This window comes from Hyperolius riggenbachi, chromosome 1, assembly GCF_040937935.1.
Source record: "Hyperolius riggenbachi isolate aHypRig1 chromosome 1, aHypRig1.pri, whole genome shotgun sequence".
NCBI classification, from domain to species: domain Eukaryota; kingdom Metazoa; phylum Chordata; class Amphibia; order Anura; family Hyperoliidae; genus Hyperolius; species Hyperolius riggenbachi.
Window position 1 is genome coordinate 529,898,192 of NC_090646.1, and position 22,131 is coordinate 529,920,322.

At 44.5% G+C, this 22,131-nt stretch overlaps 1 protein-coding gene across 1 annotated transcript in view; it reads left to right on the forward strand.

Moving 5' to 3' along the window:
* Nucleotides 1–22,131, forward strand: part of SRRM4 (serine/arginine repetitive matrix 4) — a 272,219-nt gene that overhangs the window by 156,870 nt on the left and 93,218 nt on the right. The window contains exons 3-5 of the mRNA XM_068246294.1: nucleotides 6,999–7,094; nucleotides 13,497–13,568; nucleotides 15,790–15,816. Coding sequence (XP_068102395.1) covers nucleotides 6,999–7,094; nucleotides 13,497–13,568; nucleotides 15,790–15,816 — 195 coding nt within the window. The remainder of the gene's footprint in view (nucleotides 1–6,998; nucleotides 7,095–13,496; nucleotides 13,569–15,789; nucleotides 15,817–22,131) is intronic.

The following is a 22,131-nucleotide window of genomic DNA, read 5'->3' on the forward strand; positions in this document are numbered from 1 at the left end:
CGATTGGGTGCCCGCAAGGGGCAGATTAGGGTCTGATCTGATAGGTAACAGTGACAGGTGGTGATAGGGAGTGATTGATGGGTGATTGATGGGTAATTAGTGGGTGTTTAGAGGAGAGAATAGATGGAAACACTGCGCTTGGGTGGTGATCTGATGTCGGATCTGCGGGCGATCTATTGGTGTGGGTGGGTGATCAGATTGCCCGCAAGGGGCAGGTTAGGGGCTGATTGTTGGGTGGCAGTGACAGGGGGTGATTGATGGGTGATAGGTGATTGGCAGGTGATTGACAGGTGATCAGTGGGTTATTACAGGGAAGGACAGATGTAATTAATGCACTGGCGAATTGATAAGGGGGGGGGGGGGGGTCTGAGGGCAATCTGAGCGTGTGGGCGGGTGATTGGGTGCCCGCAAGGGGCAGATTAGGGTCTGATCTGATAGGTAACAGTGACAGGTGGTGATAGGGGGTGATTGATGGGTAATTAGTGGGTGTTTAGAGAAGATAACAGATGTAAACGATACATTTGGGAGGTAATCTGACGGCGGGTTTGCGGGCGATCTAATGGTGTGGGTGGGTGATCAGATTGCCCGCAAGGGGCAGGTTAGGGGCTGATTGATGGGTGGCAGTGACAGGGGGTGACAGGGGGTGATTGATGGGTGATAGGTGATTGGCAGGTGATTGACAGGTGATCAGTGGGTTATTACAGGGAAGAACAGATGTAATTAATGCACTGGTGAATTGATAAGGGGGGGTCAGAGGGCAATCTGAGCGTGTGGGCGGGTGATTGGGTGCCCGCAAGGGGCAGATTAGGGTCTGATCTGATAGGTAACAGTGACAGGTGGTGATAGGGGGTGATTGATGGGTAATTAGTGGGTGTTTAGAGAAGATAACAGATGTAAACGATACATTTGGGAGGTAATCTGACGGCGGGTTTGCGGGCGATCTAATGGTGTGGGTGGGTGATCAGATTGCCCGCAAGGGGCAGGTTAGGGGCTGATTGATGGGTGGCAGTGACAGGGGGTGACAGGGGGTGATTGATGGGTGATAGGTGATTGGCAGGTGATTGACAGGTGATCAGTGGGTTATTACAGGGAAGAACAGATGTAATTAATGCACTGGTGAATTGATAAGGGGGGGTCAGAGGGCAATCTGAGCGTGTGGGCGGGTGATTGGGTGCCCGCAAGGGGCAGATTAGGGTCTGATCTGATAGGTAAAAGTGACAAGTGGTGATAGGGGGTGATTGATGGGTGATTGATGGGTAATTAGTGGGTGTTTAGAGGAGAGAATAGATGTAAACAATGGATTTGGGAGGTGATCTGATGTCGGATCTGTGGGCGATCTATTGGTGTGGGGGGGTGATCAGATTGCCCGCAAGGGGCAGGTTAGGGGCTGATTGATGGGTGGCAGTGACAGGGGGTGATTGACGGGTGATTGATGGGTGATTGACGGGTGATTGACAGGTGATTGACAGGTGATTGACAGGTGATCAGGGGGATAGATGCATACAGTAAACAGGGGGGGGTGGTCTGGGGGGGGGGGTCTGGGGAGAATCTGAGGGGTGGGGGGTGATCAGGAGGGGGCAGGGAGCAGGGGGGGGGATAAAAAAAAAAATAGCGTTGACAGATAGTGACAGGGCGTGATTGATGGGTGATTAGGGGGGTGATTGGGTGCAAACAGAGGTCTGGGGGGTGGGCAGGGGGGGGGTCTGATGGGTGCTGTGGGCGATCTGGGGCAGGGGGGGGAGAAATCAGTGTGTTTGGGTGCAGACTAGGGTGGCTGCAGCCTGCCCTGGTGGTCCCTCGGACACTGGGACCACCAGGGCAGGAGGCAGCCTGTATAATACACTTTGTAAACATTACAAAGTGTATTATACACTTTGTATGCGGCGATCGCGGGGTTAACATCCCGCCGGCGCTTCCGTATAGCCGGCGGGATGTTGCGGCGAGCGAGCGGTGACAGGCGCCGGCGGAGGATCGCGTCACGGATGACGCGATCGCTCCGCCCATGCCCTTAAATGGACCGCCGCCTCTGTGGGTGAGGCCGTCCTGCAGGGCTCCACTTCCCCGCCGCCCCTGTGTAGTGGGAGGTCGGGAAGTGGTTAACCCATTAGCAGCTTCTAAAGAGTTATCTTGTTTGAGATAAGTGCACTACTTTTGACCTCAGTCGGCAGAACTCGTCGTACTGTCAATTCTTGGAATGCTTTGATCTCTTTCTACTAGCAGAAAAAATAGAAACTGGAAGCAGAAGTCCTCTGTTATTGTCTCACACTGCCCCCTGGTGACAAGTGGCCATACATATACATTACAGCAGTACTGATTAGAAACAAGGAAATGTAACAAATAAGAAATAAAAAATGTGCTAAAGTAAATTGTCCTGGAGCAATTGCAATGCTCAGTCTAAATAAATTGGCTGCTAAAGGGTTATAGGAAAGCTGAAGTGAGTGGAGAGTGAAGGGAAGGCACCATCTTGCCATCACATTTTAAATTGCTCTTTGGCTGTTGAATTTTATCTTGCATCTTCAGTCTCACAACTGCGACAAATGTGCAGAATGAGTAAAAACACCAGATCTGCTGTCTTGTTCTGGGTCAGTCATTCAGAGACTATTAAAGGCATAGGACCAGCACAGCAACCATGCGGGCAGCATTTTCTGTACATTTGCAGTTTACAGGCATCTAGTAGCATCACTCTTTCTCTGAATAGTATGGACCCAAATAGTGTACATTTAAAAAGAGCACCTGTGAAATTGGGCACCAGCTCTGTTGGTGGCTGCAAAGGAGGAGCTCGTTCACACAGGAAAAGCTGAACACCACTAGCAAACCTGGAGCTTTTACAGGGCTTATTAACAGCAGCGCTGGGACTGTGCAGGGTTCTCATATACTGATATATGCCTTGTAAAGCCCAGAGAAGGGGAAACCTAGAAGAGTTAAGCTTCTGGCATATACCTGTAGACTAGAGCTGCCTTCTAGCAGCTGCCGTGTGATTGGGATTCAGCGCACAGTCCAATCCAAGGTAAGGCAGCTGCGGCTGTGCCTGATCTCTTTGGAACTTGCACTTTTCCTGGCATCATGCAGTTTGCTTTCTGAAGATGTATGACCCACCCCAGCCCCTAAGAGGAGTGCAGCAGGTTACACTAATTGGAGGTATTGAACCTTTCTAGCAGGGAATTTGCTGGTAAAACACAAGCTTAAGTATAGTGACACTAAACAGAATCCCTGCTACCAATGTACCTGCCATTAAACTACACTTCACCCCATGTTTTTGTTTCCTTGGAAGGCAATTCATAGTTTATATTAATTACATATATTAGATATTTCCAGGAACAATTAAATATTTGTACCTTGAAAAACAATGCCCTTGATTCTAGCTTCATCTATTTCCTAGTTTCCTATTCTCAGGTATTGTAAAAGAAAAACAAATAGGGTATCACCTGGACAAGAACCTTATAGAAGAAGAGGCTATAAGGCTAACAGACTATGACGTAAACAGCAGGTCCCCTGAGGGATAACCTAAAAACAGATGGCAGCTTAGAAGGTCATTTTGAAACACCCCAGAATCAGCCATGAACGCTGGCAGAGCAGGACTTCTCACAGCAAGTGAGGGTGGCCGGATTGATAGTGGTCCAGGAAATAGTTCCTGTCTCAGTTTGATATTTTTTTATAAAGCAATCTGCTAAAAAGAAGTGAAGCTGTTTACCATTCCTTGATACTGCTGTTTAGCTTATATACATGGTTTAATCTCCCAATGGCAAGCCATGGGCATTTAATGATTTTGCCATGGAACCCTCCCTTACTCTTGTCTGTTAATATAGAATAGAGTGTCTTAGTAAGTCATGAATCAGTCCCTAAGCCAAGAACTGTAAATCTAAATGTAACTTAGGATACAGTGGGTTGCAAAAGTATTCGGCCCCCTTGAAGTTTTCCACATTTTGTCATATTACTGCCACAAACATGAATCAAATTTATTGGAATTCCACATGAAAGACCAACACAAAGGGGTGTACACATGAGAAGTGGAACGAAAATCATACATGATTCCAATTTTTTTTTACAAATAAATAAATGCAAAGTGGTGTGTGCATAATTGTTCGGCCCCCTTTGATCTGAGTGCAGTCAGTTGCCTATAGACATTGCCTGATGAGTGCTAATGACTAAATAGAGTGCACCTGTTTGTAATCTAATGTCAGTACAAATACAGCTGCTCTGTGAGGGCCTCAGAGGTTGTCTAAGAGAATATTGGGAGCAACAACACCGTGAAGTCCAAAGAACACACAAGACAGATCCAAGACAGGTCAGGGATCAAGTTATTGAGAAATTTAAAGCAGGCTTAGGCTACAAAAAGATTTCCAAAGCCTTGAACATCCCACGGAGCACTGTTCAAGCGATCATTCAGAAATGGAAGGAGTATGGCACAACTGTAAATCTACCAAGACAAGGCCGTCTACCTAATCTCACAGGCCGAACAAGGAGAGCGCTGATCAGAAATGCAGTCAAGAGGCCCATGGTGACTCTGGACGAGCTGCAGAGATCTACAGCTCAGGTGGGAGACTCTGTCCATAGGACAACTATTAGTCATGCACTGTACAAAGTTGGCCTTTATGGAAGAGTGGAAAGAAGAAAGGCATTGTTAACAGAAAGCATATGAAGTCCCGTTTGCAGTTTGCCACAGGCCATGTGGGGGACACAGCAACCATGTGGAAGAAGGTGCTCTGGTCAGATGAGACCAAAATTGAACTTTTTGGCCAAAATGCAAAACGCTATGTGTGGCAGAAAACTAACACTGCACATCACTCTGAACACACCATCCCCACTGTCAAATATAGTGGTGGCAGCATCATGCTCTGTTGGTGCTTCTCTTCAGCAGGGACAGGGAAGCTGGTCAGAGTTGATGGGAAGATGGATGGAGCCAGATACAGGGCAAACATGGAAGAAAACCTCTTGGAGACTGCAAAAGACTTGAGACTGGGACGGAGGTTCACCTTTCAGCAGGACAACGACCCTAAACATAAAGCCAGGGCAACAATGGAATGGTTTAAAACAAAACATATCTATGTGTTAGAATGGCCCTGCCAAAGTCCAGATCTAAATCCAATCGAGAATCTGTGGCAAGATCTGAAAACTGCTGTTCACAAACTCTGTCCATCTAATCTGACTGATCTGGAGCTGTTTTGCAAAGAAGAATGGGCAAGGATTTAAGTCTCTAGATGTGAAAAGCTGGTAGAGACATACCCCAAAAGACTGGCAGCTGTAATTGCAGCAAAAGGTGGTTCTACAAAGTATTGACTCAGGGGGCCGAATAATTACGCACACCCCACTTTGCAGTTATTTATTTGTAAAAAAAAATGTTTGGAATGATGTATGATTTTCGATCCACTTCTCACGTGTACACCACTTTGTATTGGTCTTTCATGTGGAATTCCAATAAAATTGATACATGTTTGTGGCAGTAATGTGACAAAATGTGGAAAACTTCAAGGGGGCCGAATACTTTTGCAACACACTGTATGTCATGGTGATGGTGGCTTGCTATAGAGCAGTTTTGGACATGCTTTAGAGCCCTTAGCTCAAACCAATATGCTTCATAGTTGGAATACTTTCATAAAGGGTTCCTCAACGGTTTGGATCATGTTTCACCATTACTGAAGCCTATATAGTAAACCCTTAGGTGCACTTTTTCAGTCTGGCATTCCAGTTTCATTGCATCTTAGCTTTAAGGGGTGCAAGGCACAGTGCAATTCATTGTAAATCCCACACTTGGTAATTAAATCTACCATTTTCCTTGACATACTGTCTCCTCTGGTCTCCAGTTGTGGTCTAGTTCTGTATCATGCCTGAGGAAGAAACTTAATGCTTTGAAGCTATGCTTGGCTATAAAAATATAATTCTACTCTGTAGGCAATACATGGTGTTCATCTATATTGTAGCCAGTGGAACCCTAATTATACCCCTGGCTCTACCAAGCTACTAAAATACATTGGTTCTATGGTAGCAAATGACAGCGCGTGGCAGTGGTGTAGCAATAGGAGTTGCAGAGGTTTCAATCGCACTGGGGCCCTTGGGCCAGAGGGGCCCTGTAGGGCCCTCCCTCAACCACAGAATTAGCTCTCTATTGGTCCTGTGCTGTTAATAATCACTTCTATAGATGCTTTAAATGGTAGTAATCGTTAACAAGCTGTTCCCCATCCACTTCTTGCTCCTCTGACACTATGTTGTCCTTGGCAGGTTTTGGTGCGCCGTATCAATTGTTATGTATAGAGTGCACTGGGGCCCATAGCTCCTTAGCTACACCACTGGAGCATAGCATGCCAAAGTTACCTGCTTTACATAGCAAATGCTGCTGCCCCACATTATATTACAAATTATGAAAAGAGCAGCCAGAATGGAGGCTCTTGAATGGCTTTTAGCACAGAAGCACAATGCAAGAAATGCTTTGTGTGAGGTCTCCCATACGGTCCAATCAGCATGCTCCTACAGATGACCGGGAATATTCTTCCTGTCATTGATGATGCATACCTGTCATGATAATGTATGTCTGTCATTTTACGCCATCCTGTGTTTGATATTATCTACCTGGTGTTGGTATATTATGTGCATCTCATTGGTATTTGCCTGTCACTGAAAACATGTCTGTTATTGATAACTTCCTGGTGTTGGTAGCTGTGTATTGTTTGCTGACATTAATAACAGACTGACTACCATACTGATTTTTATGAAAAAAAGTTACATGTATTTTTAGATTTATTCCTTTGTTAGGTCTAGTGCACACCATAGATTGCTAGGCGTAATCGCAAACACGATTTTTGTAGCAATTTACAGCAGTGATTCTGGGCATGTGCATTTGGTTATATTGATTTTGTAGTTCTTGTAAACTTTGTATGGTAAGTGAACAGCTCTGGGCAAAAATCACTTTGAAAAAATCACTCTGTTCAGAAATATTTATTGTTATTGTTGTTATCATTGGAATTCTGCCCTGTAAGTTCCTGTTATCTTTTTATTTTGTTTAGTGATGGCTTCTCAGAAGCAGAGAAAGTCAGCCCTTCTCCACCTCCTAAAGCAAAGAAAAAGAAGAAGAAAAAATCAGAGCACAAAAAGAGAAAGAGGTAGGTGCTTCAAGGTTCACATTTGCTTCCCTATGTTCTAGCATTCAGGCCCCACATAAAAATGTAGTCAGAACCCTGTGCCCAGGAGATTTTAACAATAGCATATTGAAAACATGGTGATTTTAAAGTCAAAGTCTGGCTAAAGCTTTTTTTAAGAGATAGATGAATAGAATGGGATAGGACTGGGACATCTGCCAAGTTTTTATTGCAGTCTGTATCCGTGGAGGGAAGATTTTCCCTCAGTTCCTGTTCCTGAGTCAGAGCTCTCGAGTTATTCTCCGCTTAGAAAGAAATGTTCTCTAAAGGCTCTCAGCTTAGGCCTCCTTCACATTATGAAACTCACATGGCTGTGTATTTAGAACACAACGTACAACGTTACACAACATCTGCGTCCAGGTCCATTGCGCTGCCATGACATCCCATTTACTACAGTGAATGGGTCAGCACTGCGTTTTGCCAAAAATGCGTTCAGCAGTGCGTTATTCCACTGCACTGCTGCACAGCACAATAGTGACTATGTCACAGACAGTGCAGTCTATGCACTTCTGATGTTTCGCACACCATACGTGTTGCAGAAATGCGCACAGCAATGCATATAGTGTACACAAGGCCTAAGACTGAACTCTGATACTTATTTCAGTGATAACCATTATGTTTTGGAAGACACTCGTGTCCTGTCTTAGTCCCATGGAAAAGAAGTGACAAAAAAAATGTCAGAGGGGTCCAAAGCAAATCAGAAGAATATGTTGCTGAGCTGTGTCAGTATGTTATCAGTCACTGGCCGGGATGTTTCATTCATTTGAAAGAGAGCTGAACACAGCCACGCAATGCAGTGGATAGTGTACAGTGCTAGGAGCAGGGGCCCAGTAGGAATCACAACTTCTGCAAGCATTTTCCTATACCACTGCCCTGATAGGAGCCAGAGATTTAGGGAGTGGCTCCTTTGCTATAGTCCACACTCTAGTATACAGTCTAATTTTTTCGCCCTTAGGCCCCATTCACTCTAAGCATGCTGCCGTCTGTGTTTCAGCAATGTGTGCGGGAGGCCGACACGCATGAACATCACAAGTGCATAGACTGCACTGTCTGATGTTCACATTGCATGCGTGCAGTCACCAGTGCGGTCCCGGAACGCATGCTGCACGCATTTTTTTCCTAAAACGTGCAGCTGCTGACCCATTCACTTTCAGTGAATGGGATCAGCCATACAATGCATGCAAATGCAGATGGCGTCCGTTCGTACGCGTTGCGCTCCAATCACGCGGCCATCTGCATTTGTTAATGTGAATGTGGCTTTGGTACACCTGCTGAAGTTTGCCTTGAAAATGCTGTGGAGTGAAACAAAGAAATAGTCATTCTCATGGTTCATTATACATTTTCCTCATAGTCTCTATGTCAGTACCAGCTTTCAGAAAGGCAGTCTTTGCACAGATACTTTTGGCAGTCTGTGGGGGAACGTAAAGGTGGAATTGTATCAATCTCTTCACACAGCAACTTTGTAAAACCTGCATGCTGTGAAATGTATTTAGCGACATAACACAGCCTGATTCCTGAATCTCCCTCTATACTGCTCAGTGCCCAGACCAGTCCTGATGTTTCTGCTTATTTCTATAAATCCTTCACTGAAAATCATTCAATAAAGTCTGCAAAACCTTTGGAATGGATAGGAGTCACGGTGGCACAAAGTCACAGGGACAAGCAAAGAACGATTTCGTTTTAGTTATACAATAGCTCAAAGATTATGCTTTTTGTCACTATAGCAAATGCTATTGTAGGGAATATTATATAATGGCAGACTGCAGGCCAAGGCTTGTCGTTTGCTTTAGATGACGAGATGCTATTGTAGGTAATATTGTATTATATAGATGCTATTGTAGTTAGTATTATATAATGGCAGACTGCAGGCCAAGGTTTGTTGTTTGCATTAGATGATCAGGAATCTTCTTCAGGAAAACCTTGGTTTCTTGTGTTTGGACCAACCAAAAAGTGATTCCTATGGGTACATTCAGACTAATACTAACTATTGTCAGGGTCATCCAGAAAGTAACAGCTGTTTGCTTTTATCTACCAAGCTAGGTATTCTTATTCCTGCGTAATTAAAAAAACAACAAAAAACCTGTCACTTAAATGGAGAGATACGTTAGATACTTAGGTAAAGCCTCCTCTAGACCACTGCTTATTGTGAATGGGCAGGGCCGCACTATGCAGTCCCAGGATGGTTCGCACCTGCACATTAGCACGAAGCTGCTTGGCTTGAAGCACAATCAGTTCCGTGCTACTGCAGTAGCATGAGCCACCTGCGCAATGTGGCCTGCTCTGTCAACAAGCATTTGTTAATAAAGTTCCGGGGTGCTAATCACTACAACGGTGAGGAGGACCTAAATTGGGCACTTTTTCCCCTACAGGTACACTCTAACTTGCATCTGTAAGGTTAACAGCTTCTTTCCCTGCACAGCTTGTCACATGGCTGCAGAATGCTGGTAACTGTTTGTGCTTCAGTATTAACATAAAGCCCCCCTCCCATCAAATCATCCTACACATAGGTGAGGAGTGTGATGCTACTATCACAAAGGGATTGAAAACCTTTAACCAGAAGATAGTGTCTATAATAAAATAACAGGGATGATACTTGTTTTATAGTAATTGTATATTTTTATGAGCAGACATCTACTAAAGCGGATTTACATTGTGTATATAGTCATTTCTTTAACTTTCCCCTAGAGGAGCTCACAATGTAACCCCTACCATAGTCAATCAATCAGTGTCTTGTGTTCCTGTAGCAGTCTTGCTTAAAGGAATACATTAAAACACATTTACATCCTACTGTTTTTGGGATGTGGGATAGAGCCAGAGTAAACCCACACAAATACAGGGAGAACATACAAACCCCATGCAGATAGTGTCCTGACCCAAATTTCAACCAGGGACCATAACACTGTAAAGCGAAATTGCTATTCACTAAGCTCCTGTTCTTCCTTAACTAGACAGAGTGCTGGCAGTGTACAGTCATGGCATACATGCACAGAAGACAATAACTAGACAGTGGGCTGGCAGTGTATAGTCATGGCATACATGCACAGAAGACAATAACTAGACAGAGGGCTGGCAGTGTACAGTCAGGGGCGTAGCAATAGGGGGTGCAGAGGTAGCCACCGCATCGGGGCCCTTGGGCCAGAGGGGCCCGGAAGGGCCCTCCCTCAACTACAGTATTAGCTCTCTATTGGTCCTGTGCTGGTAATAATCACTTCTATAGATACTTTGAATAGTAGTGATCCCTAACAATCTGTTCCCCATCCCTTTCTTGCTCCTCAGACACTGTGGTTGTCCTTGGCAAGTATTGGTGCGCCGTATCAATTGTTATGTATAGAGTGCTTGGGGGGCCCCATTGTAAAACTTGCATCGGGGCCCACAGCTCCTTAGCTACGCCACTGTGTACAGTCATGGCATGCTTGCACCAAAGACAATAACTAGACAGAGGGCTGGCCGTGTACAGGCATGGCATACATGCACAGAAGACAATAGGTAGACAGGGGGCTGGCAGTGTACAGTCATGGCATACATGCACAGAAGACAATTGGTAGACAGAGGGCTGGCAGTGTACAGTCATGGCATACATGCACAGAAGACAATAGGTAGACAGGGGGCTGGCAGTGTACAGTCATGGCATACATGCACACAAGACAATAGGTAGACAGGGGGCTGGCAGTGTACAGTCATGGCATACATGCACACAAGACAATAGGTAGACAGAGGGCTGGCAGTGTACAGTCATGACATACATGCACAGAAGACAATAGGTAGACAGGGGGCTGGCAGTGTACTGACATGGCATACATGCACAGAAGACAATAGGTAGACAGAGGGCTGGCAGTGTACAGTCATGGCATGCTTGCACAGAAGACAATAACTAGACAGGGGGCTGGCAGTGTACAGTCATGGCATACATGCACAGAAGACAATAACTAGACAGAGGGCTGGCAGTGTACAGTCATGGCATGCTTGCACAGAAGACAATAACTAGACGGGGCTGGCAGTGTACAGTCATGGCATACATGCACACAAGACAATAGGTAGACAGGGGGCTGACAGTGTACAGTCATGGCATGCTTGCACAAAAGTCAGTAAGTAGAGAAACAAACAGGCTACAAATATAATCACAGAGATGGACTGAAATAATGGGGAAGGACATACAAAATAGGGAAAGACATTAGCAGCACCATAAGGCAGAGCAGAAGTAAGGATTACTGGAAAGACTGCAGATGCTGGATCTATTCCAGTTACCAATATGACAGGAGGATAAAACACTCTGAATATAGGCATGGCAGGCAGCATTCTTAGAATAATCAGTTCTCTTGGGGAGTTCTGACAGGTGTCAGGACCAAGCAGCAGTACAGAAAGATGTTGAAGCCTGTAGCAAGGGAAAGATGACAGCCGTGCTAAGGTGGCCACACTTAAAAGCCAATTTCTCACACACCTTGGTAATAAAAATTGAGCAAATCATGAAAAAATACATAATCAAAGGTTACTTTCAGTATAACTTCATGTCAAAATGATCAATAGCTCCAAAATTAAATATATATTCTGCTGTAATGACAAGCATGGCCCTGTCTAGTCTACCTACCAAGCATTTCTAAAATCCTTTAAATCCCACCTCCAGGCACAAATGTTTTCCCCAGTCCCATTAATGCATCAAGCTACTTACTGTGTTTGTATGTGTATATAAATATGTTCATTATTACATGTCAGATGAGTCACTTTTAATTAACCACTTGATGACCCAGCCTTTACCCCCCCCCCCCCTTAAGGACCAGCGCTGATTTAGAAGATCTGTGCTGGGTGGGCTCTACAGCCCCCAGCACAGATCAAACACCAGGCAGAGCGACCAGATCGCCCCCCTTTTTTCCCCACTAGGGGGATGATGTGCTGGGGGGGTCTGATCGCTCCTGCCTGCGTGTGGCTGGCGGGGGCACCTCAAAGCCCCCTCCACCGCAGGTTTCCCCCGCTCCTCCCTCCCTTCCCCGGAGATCGGAGGCTGCACAGGAACGGATCTGTCCTGTGCAGCCTCTAACAGGCTCCTGCCTGTCATGTGACAGCGATCCCCGGCCGCTGATTGGCCGGGGATCGCTGATCCAGTACAACGCTGCTACTGTTAGCAGCGTTGTACAAATGTAAACAAAGCGGATTATTTCCGCTTGTGTTTACATTTAGCCTGCGAGCCGCGATCGGCGGCCCGCAGGCTATTCACGGAGCCCCCCGCCGTGAATTGACAGGGAGCAGCCGCTCGCGCGAGCGGCTGCTTCCTGATTAATTAGCCTGCAGCCGGCGACGCAGATCTGCGTTGCTGGTCCTGCAGCTGCCACTTTGCCGACGCGCGGTATGAGTGCGCGGTCGGCAAGTGGTTAAAGCATCTTGTCATGAATTATGTCGTCTGCAATTTTATGCATCACCTCATCAACTGATAAAGCTTGGCTCCCTTGCAGTCTGAATAGCATGACCATGTACTGCCAGGCAGCAACCCTGACCATTCCTCATTTATCTCATTGGATCCTAGCTGTTCTGGAGGTGTGGTTAGCTCACAGGGACAAAAAACAATGATTTGCATATTCAACAGTGATGCATCATGGGAGACATATGCTCACTCCAATCTGAATAATCGCAAATACCTTCTGTTTTAAGAAGGCAAACTTTTTTATTTTTTATTATTATTATTACTAGTATAGCGCCGACAGCTTTCGCAGTGCTGTACCGAGTATATTGTCTTGTCACTAACTGTTCCTCAGAGGGGCTCACAATCTAATTCCTACCATGGTCATATGTCTATGTATCTATCATGTAGTGTATATATCATAGTCTAGGGCCATTTTAGGGGGGAAGCAAATTAACTTACCTGTATGTTTTTTGGATGTGGGAGGAAACCGGAGTGCACGGAAGAAACCCATGCAGACACAGGGAGAACATACAAACTTGTTTTTGCTTGTTTTACTACCAACCTATCAGCCATTCACTATTTGCATTTGCATCTACAGAGGGACATTTAGATTGTTGCATCCTGGAACCTGATATTCTATCTAATGAGGGGTGACTGCTTCCTGTAAAGAGCATTACTATTGCAGCCTAAACAGCTTTAATAATAAATGAATAGCATACTGAGCATTAGATATTACAATTAGTTGCTGTGTGAGAGGGGCGTGGCTTGAGTTAAGGCATGCATTGATGGGAGGGGTTTTCATAGCTGCTGCCTCCTGCTCACTCTTCTCTGATTATATTGTAGCCCATGTTATTATGGTAGTTTAATACATCTGCAGAGCCAAAAGACTTCAGGGTGGTTGTTGTTACTCTATTGACTTAATGAAGCAAAAATAGTATTTAAAATGAACATTTTCCATTTTCCTTACACTTTAGGTCTCAGTCTTATAGCCCCTCTCCGGTGAAAAAGAAGAAAAAGAAGAGTTCCAAGAAGCGGAAGAGAAACAGGTATGACACTGGCTTACTATAGCATTGATTTACAGCGCCACAGAAGATGCTGGCGCTATATAACTCAATAACAATAATAATTCAGTATACATTTATTTTTACCTGTACTGCCTCCAAGTTAAGGAATGAAAGTGTTATTTTAATACCCTTTACTGAAACCTCATGCTTAGGGTTTATTTAACACCAGTTAATCAAGTAGCTTATAGATAGATTAAAATCAAGTCAAGTTGCCCAGTAGTTATATGATAATAGGAAATCATCTGTCTCAATAGTTGGGCTTTAAATCCCTAGATCAGCACATTTCATAAAAACGCAGTTGTAAAGTAATGGACACTTAAAATTATATGTTTCAATTTTGCAATATAAAATTCTAATGTTTAGGCTGCAAGCTGTAAGGATTGGCTGAGTTTCACTGACAACAGCTTACTGCTCCCTCACACTGTTCTTTCTTCTCCTATCCCCTGTTCCCAGGAGCGACATGGTTAAATGTAATGGGGGAAGCTGTATCTCCCTTGTAACAGCCAATAGACTGTCAGTCACTGGGGGAGAGCCGGTCAGCCCAACCTACCATGATATAATCAGCTGTTTCACTCCTGAGGTTGAGTTTTGATGCGGAGGAGCAGGGAGTGAGGACGGAGCTGCAGCAGGTTACACAGTGGTCCAGGTTACTGCTAATAGCTTAAAGTCAAGTATGCATTTATGTTTTGCAAAAACTAAACCTTTTTGTAGAATAATTTGTAAATCACATTCAGGGCTGTGGAGTCGGAGCAATTTTGGGTACCTGGATTCAGAGTCGGTGGTTTAAATAAACTGAGGAGTCGGAGTCAGATGATTTTTGAACCAAATCCATAGCGTTTGTAAAAATTAGACTAAGGAGTTGGAGTCGACGAATTGAAATCTGAGCCATTTTGGGTACCTGGAGTCGTAGTTGGAGGTTTCATAAACTGAGTAGTAGGAGGTGGATGATTTTTGTACCGACTCCACAGCCCTGATCATATTTTGTGACTGTGATAACACAAACACTACTTGACTAACCTTTGAATAGCCCTTGCTATTGCCTGATATGACTCCCCTTTCCCATCCCCCTGTTTTTCTTGGGCCTATTGGCAGACCAAACATATAGGGCTTGATTCACAAAGCGGTGCTCCGCGCGAAGTGCCCATTAAAGCCTATGGGACTTAGCACGCATAAGACTTTGTGCGCGTAAAACTTTGCACGTGCAAAGTTAGCGCGCGATCTGATTGAGAAATCCGGTGCTAACCTACTTAGCACCCTGGTTAGCATGTCTAAAGACTTTAGACGTGCTAAGTAGGTTAGCACCGCTTTGTGAATCAAGCCCATAGAGTCAATATATTGAAATCAGTGGATTGTATCTGCTGAAAGAACACAACCCAAACTGTATGTTAGGGGTCCTGTGCCAGCAAGGAATCACCAGCACATGTTGTGGCGGCACCACGTGAGATTGGTGTCGGGTGGTACCACTAGTAAAAAATAGCTGTAATTTGCATTAGGGCCTGTACACACTGCTGCGCTTGCGCTGCGCTTTTCAAATCGAGTGCGGTTTTTAATCACAAGGTCTTTTGAAAAATAATGAAAATCGCGGAGACCTGTACACACTGCTGCGATACTCTTTTCCTATTCTCATGAAGGCTTGCGCTTTTAAAAATCGCATGCGATTTTAAAAGCGCAGCAGTGTGTACAGGCCCTTACCAATATTTTACTAGGCACTTACCTCTTCTTACTTGAAACCCCCCTACCTTTTCCCCTGTGCCTAATACCAATTCCCGTCCTCCCTTTAGGTGCCTAAAACTAACCTCCCCTCCTAATTCCTAACACTAGCCCCAGTACCCAAATCCAAATGACTGCTGGTTGTGGCTGATCATCTATTATTGGCTACAACCATTATTTCCTACGTAGTAGCCGATCAGCTACTATCTGCATCGGGGGCCCAATTCACTGCCCAAGTAACGATAATTAACTCAGGTGTCTATTAGACTGATCACTGGCCCCTATGACCTGATCCACCAAAAGAGGCTCCTTCATGGGTTTTGTCTGATGAATCCATAAATAGAAGGTTTTACATTTGGCCGTTGCATATTTACAGCTATGTACAACTTCATATTGCTACAAATACAGCAAATGAAAATTATGTTTAATACCCTTACATCTACATTGACAATTTTATTTACCCTGTTCCCTGTTATTTCTGGTCTCTCTCTAGGTCCTCCTCCAAGAAAAGAAGACACAAGTGAGTCACCTTGGTATCATTTTATCATAATCATTTGTCCATTTTAGTGGAATGTTGTATTTTCCGAATTACCATTCAGTATGTGCCCAATATTCTAAGGTTTCCAGAGTGTAGGAATGGATAGCTGGATAGTGTCATGGTTAAGGGCTCTGTCTCTGACACAGGTGACCTTGGTTTGAATCTTGGCTCTTCCTGTTCAGTAAGCCAGCACCTATTCAGCAAGGAGTGCTTGAGCTAGACTTCCTAACACTGCCACTGCCTACTGAGCATGCCCTGGTGGCCGCAGCTCAAGCACTTTAAGTCTGCCAGGAGAAAAGCACAATATAAATGTTACTTGTCTTGTATAGAACCTGGGTGAGTCTACATTGACCCCAAAGCCTATATAGTTTTCAAAATATCTGCTATTAGGTGCAAGATTTGTGATCTTTGCCTGGGCCATAGTGGACCACAATGAGGCCTTATGAAAGGCTGGGGAATTCTTAACCTCTATCCCGTGCACACAACTAAAGCTATCAAATGTTTCTTTTTTTTTTATAATCCACAACAGTCTTGGTTTATTGATAAAAAAACAATAAAAAAAAAACATTTCCTGTACGCGAACTCATAGAACTTTAGTTGCTTAGTTCACTAACCATTCAGCAGTCCTGATTATTGTCTGATATGAAGATTGAGGATTCTTGTTATCTAATAGAAGGTGCTGTTGAATAAATCTAGGTCAGGCGTATAGGACTGTTGTATGTTGTCCAGTGTTTTTCAGTTTGGGGAACCATTGTAAGTTGACAGCAGTGGGTTAACTCCAAGTCAGTCATTACCATGGAACTGCTGGGCATTCATGGGTAGCTGAAGGCATTAGAGGCTAAGGTTGGCACAGCGCTTCAATGGTGCCATACCCTCTCCATGCATATCTCAATGTGTGTCAACCAAACACCTGATGATACATGCTACATTTAGCAACAGCTCAGTGTCAGCACAGCGTATCAGCTGTCAGTACCCACCATGTTTGTGAATGCACTCATTCCATTTCAATATACTACAGTCACATGGCAGGTGATCCCAGTTTAAAGACTGTTGAATCACATGACAACTGTTTGGTAACCATGTGGTCAACCATCTATGTGAATTAGGCCATATTCATGCTCAACACCATAAACATGATATAATTATGGTGGTCATCTACACCAGATGTGATACTTAACCTCCCTGGTGGTAACCCCAGGTCAGGCTCTGGTTGGATATCCACAGCCCAGAGCAATAACCCTGAGCCAGACTCGTGGTGACCGCTGCAAGGTCTATGTAGAGCAATGGTGCACCGCGGGCGTTTTCACTTACCCCCCCTGGGGATCCAGACACTGGCAACCATTCTTCTTCCTGTCCTCCGAGGTTTTGCATTCCCCCAGTGAGATCGCCACCAAGCCATATCCCATAGAGCCATATCAATCCCTGCCATGCACTGAGGAGGACCCATATAGAGATGTAGCGAACGGTTCGCCGGCGAATGGTTCCAGGTGAACTTTGGGGGTTCGCGGTCGCCTGGACCAAGCGAACTTTTGCGGAAGTTCGATTCGCCCCATAATGCACTATGAGGGTCAACTTTGACCCTCTGCATCACAGTCAGCAGGCACATTGTAGCCATTCAGGCTACACTAAGCCCCGGAGCCCCCCCCCCCCCTTATATAAGGCAGGTTTGCCCGCCATTACACTCACTCGTGTGCCTGCTAGAGACAGACTAGGGACAGCTGCTGCAGACTTGTTCTCCTAGGGAAAGATTAGTTAGGCTCTTGGTCTTGGCTTGCTCCTGGCTGATTGTTATTGCTAAAATAGAACCCCTCAACAGCTCTTTTGAGAGATAATGTTTTCCAGATGTATTTTTTATTTTTGTGTGTGTTGCTCACTGACATTATACAGCCCTATCTGTTGCAGCTGGACCTTGGTAATTGTTATTACTGTGCCAGCCAGGCCCTGCCTAACTATCTATACTGGGACACCTACCTATGCCTACCTAACTACTGGGGCACCTACTTACCTATACGGGGACACCTACCTACCTACCTATACTAGGGGACCTACCTATGCCTACCTACCTATACTGGGACTCCTACCTATGCCTAGCTAACTACTGGGACACCTACCTATGCTTACCTACCTATACTGGGACTCCTACCTATGCCTACCTACCTATACTGGGACTCCTACCTATGCCTAGCTAACTACTGGGACACCTACCTATGCCTGCCTACCTACCTATACTGGGACTCCTACCTATGCCTACCTACCTATACTGGGACTCCTACCTATGCCTACCTACCTATACTGGGACTCCTACCTATGCCTAGCTAACTACTGGGACACCTACCTATGCCTACCTACATACAAGAAGATAATAAGGTCATTGCTTCATTGTGGGCAGACCAAATTTGATCAGGTGGACAGTCACTTTTGTTCTATCATTGAGCTACCACAGCCCGGCGACCATATGGGCTTGAAAACCGCCACGGCCTGCACTCTCGCCATGGTGCGCACCAGTCCAGCACGGCCGTCACTACACAAATAGCTGTTTGCGGTGCGTTACACAGTGAGTTTGGTGCGTCAGTGTGAAACAGAACTCTTATTACACTCCCTGATTGATGTATACACATGCAAGATGTTTGTAAGCACTTTAGGCCTGCAATTTGGCATTCAATGTCATTTCTGCCCTTAAAACGCTGCTTTGCGTCAAATCCAGATTTTTCCCCGGGACTTTGGGCATGTATCCCACTCCGCCATGCCCCCCTCCAGGTGTTAGACCCCTTGAAACATGTTTTCCATCACTTTTGTGGCCAGCATAAATTTTTCTATTTTTCAAAGTTCGCATCCCCATTGAAGTCTATTGCGGTTCTCGAACTTTTCCGCGAACCGAACCTTCCGCGAAGGTTCGCGAACGGCGTTCGCGAACCGAAAATCGGAGGTTCGCGACATCTCTAGACCCATAGTCCGAAACAGTCTGTGTGCATGTTGGGTTGATGTGGCTCTGTAAAATTTAAAGCTATAGGCTTGCTATACACCAGCGGTTCTGGATGCAAGCTTGGCTTCAGGAGCATAAAGAGATATTTTTCGTATTTAGCAGTGTTGCCTTGAGGGTATCACAGTTACACAGTTTAATCTGAAATATAGCAAATACCTTCTGTTTTAAGAAGGCAAATCACACTCAGCATTGTTTTTTTTAGTAGGACGGCTTTTCGGCCTCTTTTGGTCCCCTATACTTTCCTAGTAGTTTTTTGTCACCCCGAGCTGCTTAGGTATTCTGCCCTTCTTTAGGGCCCTTTTCCACTAGCAATCGCTAGCGTTCACGCTGAACGCTAGCGATTGCTGAATCGCAATTAGCGGCGATTCCCCGACGTTCGCAGGCCGCGATTTTGCTATGCTATGCATTGCATAGCAAAATCGCGGCAAATATCGCTCCGCCGCGCGTTCGCGTTCCCGACAAAAACGAATCGCGGTAGTGGAAATGACCTACCGCGATTCCTATGTTAAAAAGCAAACCGTAGCGATTGTAAAATCGCTAGCGGTTTGCGTTTTTGCGATTCAGCCAGCGCAAACGTGCTGGTGGAAAAGGGCCCTAACTCAGGTTATTCAAAGCTGGAGAGCATAAAGAACCAGCAAACCTGGACTGGACATATTAAAAATTATCTGCTATTTTGTAGGAAACGTGTGTTATTCTCACCTTATTACAAAATAGCAAGTGTTGCTGAGTCCTTAGTGCTCCGTAAAACTGTTAAGTACATAATCCAGCCAGTCCTGAATGTATAAAAAAAGTTCTTGCCAGGGGCGTATCAATCGGGGTTGTAGAGGTTGCGACCGCATTGGGGCCCTTGGGCCAAAGGGGCCCCAAAGGGCCCTCCCTCAACTACAGTTTTAGCTCTCTATTGGTCCTGTGTTCATAATAATCACCTCTATAGATACTTTGAATAGTGGTAATCATTAACAAACTGTTCCCCATCCCCTTCTTGCACCTCTGACACTGTAGTTGCCATTGGCAGGTTTTGGTGCACCGTATCAATTGTTATGTATAGAGTGCTTAGGGGGGCCCCACTGTAAAACTTGCATCAGGGCCTACAGCTCCTTAGCTACGCCACTGGTTCTTGCTACAGCTGCATGCATGTGACTGCTATAACACAAGCATTCATTTACTAACTCTGCTGCAGATCTTGCTATTGTGTTATATGGCCCAGTAACAGGTTGTCTAATCAATCAGTGCCAGGTTTGCAAGATCACTTATGTTCCTAAGCTTAGAATAACCTGCTCTCTCAGTCATGTGCACAGATTTCACTCGGTCTTGTTTGTAGGTGCATAATAGGAACCAAGCCTCATTAGGCTTCATTACCAAGTGCGTAAGTAAATTCTAATCATGTCTTATTTAAGTAGACTGTAATGATAGGATAGCACTGGAAGCATCTTATGCTGCAAGCCCTTTGACCTTCACTTTTGACCTTGCCAGGGACTGACTGCTGCTTTTGACGAGATATTAACCATTTCCCCCCGGGGACCTTATTTGCACATCCTTTGCTATGCCCAGGACAACCTTTCTAGCTCTAGTGTCTGTTATGACTGTCCTCAATATTACTTTTAAATATCATACTGGCTAATTATGTTTCTAGATGTCACTATATACAGTTAAGCAATCTGTGACAGGTATAAAAGTAATTAGTATGCCATTGCCACCATGCTAGTAATTATCCTAAAAAGTCATACTCCTATGTAGCCTGACTACCTGTCATAAAGAATGTGGAGACAAAACTCCTTTAATTAATTTGTAGATTTGTACTTAGCTTTAATTCAGCACATTGGTTGTGATTTTTAAAACACATAGTCCATCATTAATGAGATGACTGCGACTCAATCCAGTATAGATTGCTATCTGCCCCCAAATACACGTTTATGTGACTTGTTTATATCACCAAACGATAAAGCAGCGTTTCTCAAACCTGTCCTCGTGACTCCCCAACGGTGCAGGTTTTGCAGGCAACCTCACCTCTGCACAGGTTGGGTAACTTGTGTCTCAGCTACAGTAGGTGGATTCCATGTAGCTAAGACGGTAGGTGAATTCCATGTAGCTAAGACACTAATTACCCCACCTGTGCGTAGGTGAGGTTGCCTGCAAAACGTGCACCATTGGGAAGTCACAAGGACAGGTTTGAGAAACCCTGCCATAAAGGATCGCACTCCTGTATGTAGCGGTTGCTGGTGCTTAATCCTCAAGGCAGCGATAATCCATACAATCAAAGGATGGATCCACACACAAACTTCAATCAGGAACGATTCAAGTTTATTGTTCCATCAAAACATGTACAGACATCTGGCTGTACATCAACGATCATTTCAGGGCCAATCCGGTCCCCTTTGTCAAGGCAAGGGCAGAAAAACATACATACACATGTATATATGTATGTATGTTTTTCTGCCCTTGGGGGATCGTATTGGCCATGGTGTATAGTCGGATGTCTGTACATGTTTTGATGTAACAATAAACTTGAATCGTTCCTGACTGAAGTCTGTGTACGAATACCTTCTTTGATTGTATTGTTTATAGCACAACACATACTATCATCTTTGACTGAACAGATTCATTTCTAGCGTACAATTATCTTAACACTATTGAGTGCCTAGAGGCACAGAGAGTGATAATATATTACATATAAGAACAAAGTCTAGTCCAGTGTCAATCTGCTGTAGTTATGTCAGCTCTGTGCAATTACTGATTATCAACTAAAGTATAGGAAAACATTTTTTAAAGGGGGGAGCGTGTTAAACACTTGACATATGGGTAGTGGAGGTCAGTAACAAGACTGAAGGAAGTTAGAATTTCCCCAAAATTATTAAGTACTCAAACAAATCAACTGAAAGTCTTGGACTGTGCTAACAAACCTCCTTAAATGTATATGTTGTAATAAATATACTGGAATCAGAAATATCTGTAGGAGTTTCACAAATTTCATAATAAAAATAATACAGGTATTACTACTGTAAAATAAATCTAGAAATATGGTAATCATGCCAATTATTATTTTTTATTTACTCAATCCATAAGTATTGGTGGCCGAACATCACAATTTTGGGTTCACAAGAGCGTTTGAGAATTTTACCCCAGAATTTGCAAACCGGAAATTCACATCAAGCCCCATTGACTTTAACCACTTCAGCCCTCAGTCGTGTTTCACTTTATGCATCCAAGCAATTTTCACCTCCTATTTATTCGCCTATAACTTTATCACTACTTACAGTATATATTAATAGAGCCAATCAAAGTAGGACCAAATGAGGTACTGGGTGCCGTGGTGG